Raw genomic sequence first — 9,052 nt, forward strand, 5'->3', positions numbered from 1 at the left:
TATGATACCTAGCGATACGTACAGATTCCGAATTAATTAGGGATAACTGTAATGTTTTAGTTGTGTTTAATGGCGTAGACACACACATGTTGGGCAATATTCATCAAACTTGGTGTAGAGGAGATATGGATATAATTAAATTTAGAAATTTCTTTTCACGAGCGCAAGCGACTCCGCACGGATTTATAACAATAAATTTATATGATCCTTGATCCCGATATCGTGTGGGTCTCGATACAATATTTGGACACATTAATAGCAGCAGGGAAGGCGCGACCTCAGGTTGACGTAACTGCATAATAAACTAGAAAAAAATCATCAAGGACAATAAAGTAATATTAATTAGATATTCCATAGAGACTCTCTCAGTACAGTGTCGACGCTTTTTAAAATCTGTCGACGCTTTTCTTTTTTTCTCCATCGTGTGTAGGAAGGCTTATTTTCGACATTTGGACGTTTCTCGACCATTGGTTTGTTCGCCTTCCCTGCTGCTATTTAAGATAAGAAAGTAGAGGAATGTGAATTATAGTATAATGATACATCAAAAGACTGTTCAACATCACCACAGTACAAGACACTTGGAAATTAGTACTTTCTAGATAACAAGCACATCAACACATTTAATACTGGAATTTAATTGGACTCTTCTTGAATTCAGCTGGAACATTATGCATTTGAATTTGTCATAAATCTTTCAGGACTATTTGGGTTTTAATTCGAATTACTGTATAAAAAAAAATTAATTTTACATTTTCGGGACAAATTATTTGTTGAATTTTACAAACCTTGTTGGCATCCGTTCTCTCCATCAACTTAGTTCAAGACTATATAATGTATGTATGTATGTATGTATGTATGTATGTATGTATGTATGTATGTATGTATGCATGTTTGTATGTATATAAAATAGAGAGAGAGATTAAAACAAAGATTTTACATATGTTGAGAGATGAAAATAAGTGTTTTTCTTTGATATTATTACCGGGTATTGACACGTAATGCAATGAACGTTTGTATACATTACCGCTGGCAATGAATACACATGGTTAGGTGAATATATTTGCATGCGCTATTTATAGCATTATGTCGTCACGTCAACTAGATAATATCTGGAACAATCTCTCATATCTTTATCTGGAAATAATTTAGGTCGTGAATAAACTGGAACGAAATGGCGACTATTTCACCGACAGAGGGACGATTTGCTCAAGTCTTACAGTGTCCCATTTGCCTAGAGACGCTTAGAAGACCGAAAGTTCTGACATGCGGCCATACCTATTGTGCTTCGTGTCTTCAGTCACATATCAACAGTAAGGTGATGAACAGGGGGACTCCTCAGGCATGCTTCCCATGTCCGGTATGCAGGGCCAATACAACAATACCTGATACCAGAACTATTATGGAACAGTGGGCAGAGTTATTTCCAGTAAACAGCATTGTATCATCTGTGTTGGATGAAGCAGTGGAAACGTTTGGTGAGAAATTCTGTGATATGTGTCTCAAGTGGAATAGAGAAACTTCAGCAACATCATTTTGCAAAGATTGTAAAACATTCATGTGCAAAATTTGTAAAGAACACCACAATGAAACCCTTTCACGTATTTCACACGATGTTATCGACTGGAGCACAGAAAATTACCCTAGTTTTAGGATTCCCAGCCTATACACAATAGACAAATGTCTTAGACATCTCAATAAAAGCATCGAATTCTTTTGTATGGATCACAATTCACTTTGTTGTAATACATGTGGATTTCTTGAACACAGAAAATGCGAACGAATCATTCCGATCGATGACATGCTAAAGACCTTTGATGCGAAAGCAAAATCAAAAGATTTGGAGGTCAACATACGTATTATTGGAGACCAAATGAAAGAAATAACAAGCAAGGTAAAGGAAAACACCAATAATATTAAAAAAGACAAATCTGCCATTTTACAGCAAATCCGGAGTCTCCGAGCAGAGCTAAATGCCGAACTACAAAAACTTGAGGATGATTTTATCGCCTCTCTTGAAGGAAATCATAAAACCGAAGATTTGACCTTACATGATCAAGAGGCCAGGGGGCAGAGTTTTATTTCTGCGATTGGCAGTGACCTCACTCAACTTGACCTTGTGATGACCTACGGGTCAGAAGTACAGAAGGTCATAATGCTACACAAAATGGAGAATAATCAAAACAGATATCTCAAAGCAATCCGGAGTACCAAGATGATTTTAAATATATCAAAATTGGGTTAGAAGTTAATAAAAGCCTAAAGAATTTGATTAATGGCTTAAATAGATTTGGACAAATTACGGTGACCCGATCTAAAACAAAACTGTCCCAATGTCCTGCAGTAACAGCATCTCAGCCGAAAGCGGAGACGGGAAGTGGATCAAGTAGAACCCAGATAAAGGACAGAAAGGCAATGAAAGTATCTGAGTTCAGTGTAAAAGAACCGGACGATTCATTATGTTGTACATCATGTGTTCTAACACTGCAAAGTGCGAAGCATATTTTTGTCGATTGGAACAATAAGAAGATCAAAGTGTATGGAGAAAATTATCAGTTTCAAAAGAGTATGAAACTCCAGGGAAACCTTGGAATGCTTGCATCCTTCCAGACAACATCACCGTTACTTTACCGCTTAATAAGACCATTCTTGTCATTGGCATAGATGACAAGATGCACAATGTCAGAGAGATCAAAACAAGGCTCCTGTGTTGGGGTAAAGCAGTGATGAAGGATCATTTGGTGATCACCACAGGAGGTGATGAACACAATGTCCTGATATTAGATATAAATGGTTCAGAGATCAGAACTGTCCGACCTGACAATTATCAAAGTGAGAAACTATTAGACCCATATTATGTCAAAATAAACAAACCTGAAACAGTCATATACATATCATATTATAATGGGAATGAAATGGTTGCCAACAACACATCCTTTAATGTCATGTTTACATACACTGATCAAGACATGATTGCACCACGCGGCATTGATACTGATAGAGAGGGTAACATTTGTCTCTGTGGTTACGGTCCATTCAATGTCCAACAGATATCAGCGGACGTAAGGCTGATCAAGGCACTGCTAAAAAAGAAGTAAAAAAAGGAAAAACCACTCACAATAAAATTCTACAAAGAAATGGACAGATTCGTTGTAACATACCCTGACTATAATGTTGTTGAAGTGTTTGACATATATGACTGAAAGTGTTAGAATTAGAAAAAACATCCCACAGTAAGTATATTGGTGGAATCTACGGATAACAGTGCATATAATGACAATGGCCTTATATATTCTTTACAGCCACAAGTCATGTGAAAACTACATCTAGAGTTTAAAATTTTCTGTAACGTAAAGCTGCTTTGTATAGTCTAAGGAAATAATATGTTGTATTTCTTTCTCATATTCTTATTTTCGTTAAAATATTGACTGCATAGAACTATAATGAAAACAAACAGTGAACTTCCAGTGGATTATATATATATATATATATATATATATATATATATATATATATATATATATATATATATATATATATATATATATATATATATATATATATATTTCACATGTTATATATATATGCACTTATTTCAAGTCCGAAAGAGCTCCTCCATGTTTAAAGCTGGGTATGCTTTAGTATTTTACAGACTGATACACTCCGGAATGGATTGACCGGAACTAGTCTAGATTTTGTTTAAGAGGTATATCTCTGAGTCATCGGATTTTATTCTTACGTGAATTTTATACGTGCATGTTGTTTCTATTCGGTATCGACATATTTGTTGTTTGACTGCATTGCGCTTGGTACGTTTCTCATTTCCTTGAAAATTGTTAAACCATGTATAAACTGACCATAAATACAGACACGCACACACGTGTATGTGTGTGTGTGTGTGTGTGTGTGTGTGTGTGTGTGTGTGCTTGCTTGACAGAAAATTCCTACGCATCGGTGTCAAAGAGCATAATCTTACTCGAGGATGAGTATTTCAGTCAGACACAAAACGTTTGATCCCGACTGTAATGTTGTATAATGAAGTATTTTACTCACATTTGGGATCCAAAATAGATGTTCTAAGCCAAAATGGTACATGTTGAAAACTGATACAAATTGAATGGCGTTTGTGTGCAATGTTTACAACAGCGGCGTTGTCTACTAGTAATCGGACAAGAAAATCGGAACCAATGGATAAATCAATCAATAAAAATGTGCTGTTTTAAGCCATATATTCGCAGAAGCCAGACCACAGACTCAATGCCTGCCGCTAAATCGATAATTACACAACGACTAATTGACGTTTTTCAAAATCGATCGATCTCAGCCAACAAATGTTTTGGTAAAAGGGGGTGTTTTATTCACCGTCAATTTGTATTTCAAAATAGATCCCAAACTACATATGTTTTCGTCAGAAAGGGACTTTTACTTACCGAGTGAAACTGTATTTCAAAATCGATCTGATTCAAGTTTTTGTAAGGGGTACCGAGTTGATGATATTTTAATTCTAAGATCCACTGAATGAGTTGTATACTTTTAGGAACGATTCATATAATGTGTACGTCGATTTCATTAATAAATTCCAAGGTTGATGAATGTAGTTTAAAGCAAGCAATTTAGAGAGTTTAACATTGGTGTGTAATGGAGAACTCACGCTTTTGTCCGGACGTAACATATGGAACAGACAGATTGACTTTCGTCCATAGAGATGGAAACATCATAAGATGATACGATACGCGTTATAGTGAGGGTCTGGTGTGAATTAGACAGCTAAAATACTTTTTGATTATGATTAGAAGTTACTGTACAAAATAGTAAGTTCATTAAGAGTTTTATTTTGATTTAACTAAATATTTTTTTTTAAATCTCCATTCTGCTAATCGGTTTGTTCATAATATTTATATTATGTAAGGCACAAACATATTTTCATGGTTCTTAGCCCTCTTCGATCCACTGGAATCTACCCCTAATCGCATAACCTTTCATAGTATCCGTTGTTAAGTGTGTGGATGATATTATGCTCTCTTCGATTTGTCTTCTACGTGAATGAAAACCTTTTTGTAGATTATCAATTTCATTAACTACATTTTTTTCCTTCATTTTATCATGTCCTTGTTTTATAATTTTCAGCAAAGGAGATAGTTGTGCCTCTTATTTAATTAATGAAACTTCTAAAAATAGACATTTCTCAATTATACACTGGATATCAACTGTATACTGGATATCAATTATATACTGTATATCAATTGTATACTTTATACTGGATATCAATTGTAAGATGGATATCACGTGTATACTGGATATCAATTGTATACTGATATCAAGTGTATACTTTGATATCAACTGTATACTGGATATCAGTTGTACACTAGATATCAATTTTACACTGGATATTAATTGTATACCGGATATCATTAATTCATCATATACACTGGATCCTTTAAAAGAGTTTTATTAAATTTCAAGAATTATATTCCGTGTTTCAAGTTATTAAGTTGAAGTTCGAGGGTAGTAATAGAGAGATCTATCCTGTAACCTGATTTAATTTTCATGTCATCTACTAAGTTCATTAATTATTCAGTGATAAGACAAAAAAATCTAAACTAGCTTGTCTGTTGTTGTTTTTTACCCCCATAACGGCACGAAAATAAAATAATTACTCCCTGTAGCGCGTGTACACAATACCACGGTGCTGCGTAAACATGTAGTCCTTGATTTTGATGGAGAAAAAGAATGAAGTCAAATCTATTTCACTATTTACAGTCGTAATTTGATACGAGCAGGTGTCCACTTTAAAAATGTATGTTACTAGCAGGCGTTCACTGTAAGGACTTATCCGTAGCATATATTAACTCAACACCCTTTTCATCATAAGCATACGTTCATGTAGGCATGACTCGAGATAGTATAAATCCTGCAGCAGCAGAGAGGGTGAACAGACCACTTAGGGGAATGGTCACCCTTGTGTTTTACCAAAAAAAATAGTGACCACTCATAGAGGTCAATTACCACGTCTACGATTATTGTTTGTCCCAAACAGAACCGTAGACGCCCCTCTCTGCTGCTATCAATATTGGGAATCATCATCTGAATCATGGAAATCTTCATCTGTTTCATCTTCATCTGAATCTTCGGAATTTGTTCTATGTTTCAAGTAATATTCAAGTTCTGATGGTGGTTTTTCTATTTTTGGATTTATGTTCTTTCTGTGTTTATAATATATCATCAAACTTCTGTATCGATCTCCACCGCAATTTTTACAAATCTGATATAATCCTCTAACGCCGTTGTTACATCCAACACATCTTCGTGGACCAGCATGAGGATTTTTCTTTATAAGATAATTATGTTTCTTGCAATATTCTCCACGGCACCTTTTGTTGCATTTATCTGTTGTTCCTTGACGTAGCCACGCACACTTGTTCATTATATTAATGATATCTATTTAATTAAATTTAATTTTATCATCACCCCTGTTACCCAAATATTTTATCAATACCCACACGATATCTTGTTCTTGGATCATGTAAATTTATTGTTATAAATCCATGCGGAGTAGCTTGCGCTAGTGAGAAGAAATTTTTGAATTTAATTATATCCATGTCACCACCACACCAAGTTTGATGAATATTTCGCAACGTGTGTGTGTCTACGCCATTAAACACAACTAAAATGTTGCAGTTGTCTCTGATCACTTTTGGTATTTGTGTATATCGTTGAGTAACATAGATCACGTCTGTATTTTTGTGTCTACCTCGGGAAAATATTCTGGCTGGATTTGATTGTTTATCTAGCATCACATCGTCGTATACAACTAAATTATTAATAAATCCGTCTATGGAATCTACGGATGGTGCTTCATCAATATCGGTTATAAACTCTATAACATCATTATCTTCATCCAGTAATCGCGCGTTTTCATTGAAATCTTTAAGTACATCATAACATCGTTGATCATCAACGGATGGTGCTACTAAATACAACTTATCCCATTTCAACCATCTCATTATCAGATTAAGTAATAATTGCGTCTTACCCGATCCAGATGGTCCTATGATAATCATTCTGATGGAGTTCGGTAGCGCAGGATGATGCTTAACTGGCTCTCGCTGCCGAGTTGCTGAGAAATCAATTATATCCATATATATTATAACATGAATTTATATTGTTTACGCTGTAAAGTTAAAACTCCAACTATTGATTTAGCTACAGTTACAACAAAAAACAAAAAAATAGCGTACGGTGGAAAATGTTCTATATGCGGTAGAAAGAAATTTTCATTTTTACCTAATAAGCGCGGTGGTGATATTGCTAATTTGATGTCAAAGTTTCCAGGTGCTCCATGGGCTAAATACAGCGGAGAAAAACATCTACCAGGATATAATTATTGCGGTCCTGGTACCAGACTCGATATCAGGCTCGATAATCAAGATCAACCAAAACCAGGCGAGGAACCAATAAATGCTATTGATCGAGCTTGTCATGCTCATGATGTAGCTTATAAAAGTAAAAATCTACAAGATAGGCATATTGCAGATGTAAAATTAATTCATTCATTAAATTCTATAAAAAATAAAAATATTAGAGAATCATTAGCTAATTGGTTAGTAAGATCCTCGATGAAAGGTAAATTAGCGATTGGGGCTGGTAATTAATAATGGAATCAATTTATTATTCACCGAGAGGATACTGGAGAGGCAAAGCAGCAATTGGTAAACTCGCTGATGCAGCATCGGTTAAACATTCTACTGCTAAAACGTGGTTATCTAAACAAGCAATATGGCAAATTTATCTACCACGTCCTAAACAAATTCAGTACTCGTATTTCGATGTCAGTGTTCCTAATGAAGTACATCAAGCTGATATTCTGTTTTTACCGCATGATACTGTGCGTGGAAAAACGTACAAATACGCGTTAACCGTAGTTGATGTTGCAAGTAGATATAAAGAAGCAGAGCCGCTATCAGCGAAAACATCATCTGAAGTAGCCGATGCGTTTGAACGAATTTATCAACGAGGACTCGGACCACAAGGTGGTCTGCGATGGCCACAGCTACTACAGGTTGATCCTGGCAAGGAATTTCTTGGTCCAGTATCATCGTTGATGAAACAACATAATACCAAAATACGACGAGGTCATACTGCAATTCATCGTGATCAAGCAATTGTTGAGCGATTTAATCGAACACTTGCTGAGCGGTTATTTGGATATCAATACGCGAGGGAATTTATTCAGGATAAAAGATCTCGCGAATGGGTGGCAAGATTACCAGGCGTGATAGCTGCATTAAATAATGAAATCACACGAACAACCAACATGAAACCCATTAGCGCGGTCACAAAAAAAAATATACCAACACAACGGAAAGATGCTGGAAAACAAAAAATATTAGGTGATGTCACAGTCAGATATTTATATGAGCCTGGTGAACTTGAAGGTGGTAGCGCGAGAGCAACTGATCCTATTTGGAGTGTTACCACACACAAAATATCTACCGTGACAAGATCCACTGGAAGAAATGTAGGCGTTTCCAGACCTGCAATCTACAGATTAGATTCTGCTGCTCCTCAACGTGGATTTACGCGTGAACAACTACAAATAATTCCCGCGGATACACAACTACCGCCGCGATCACTTCGGTGATTTCGATCACTTAACTAGCACTAGCGCCTCTACGTCGATTACACTCAAGACAGGTTAACATGGTATTTTCTCGTGTATGACCGCGACTATTATCTTTTCTATCTACGGTAAATTGTCTTGAATCATTACTCGAATACCGCCATAACATTATACAATTACAACATGCGCAATGATTGTTCTGCTGCTGTTTTAACTTAATAATAAATTCAACATCAAGATCAAAGTCACGTTTATTTTTTTTATCAGATTGTTTGTATCCGATTAATTTTTTTCTTATTATATCATCATCGATGATGTTAAATTTATCAACGATTTCAGGAATTATAATTCTACGTAATTGAGATATATTTCTGACCCTCGATACCGCCAAATAAACTAAATTTGACCACTCGATGCGATCGTCTACAATCCAGA

General features: G+C 35.5%; 1 protein-coding gene across 1 annotated transcript; it reads left to right on the forward strand.

The window, feature by feature from the left end:
• The first annotated feature begins 1,171 nt into the window (after positions 1-1,171).
• On the forward strand, positions 1,172-3,247 carry LOC149774653 (E3 ubiquitin-protein ligase TRIM45-like). The gene is made up of 2 exons (XM_089944967.1): positions 1,172-2,237; positions 2,578-3,247. The coding sequence occupies exons 1-2, from the start codon at positions 1,172-1,174 to the stop codon at positions 3,093-3,095; spliced, it is 1,584 nt and encodes a 527-aa protein (XP_089801093.1). The 3' UTR covers positions 3,096-3,247.
• The last annotated feature ends 5,805 nt before the right edge of the window (positions 3,248-9,052 follow it).

The sequence above is a fragment of the Sinohyriopsis cumingii genome, unplaced genomic scaffold, assembly GCF_028554795.1.
Source record: "Sinohyriopsis cumingii isolate HCF-2022 unplaced genomic scaffold, ASM2855479v2 utg000160l, whole genome shotgun sequence".
Taxonomy (NCBI): Eukaryota; Metazoa; Mollusca; class Bivalvia; order Unionida; family Unionidae; genus Sinohyriopsis; species Sinohyriopsis cumingii.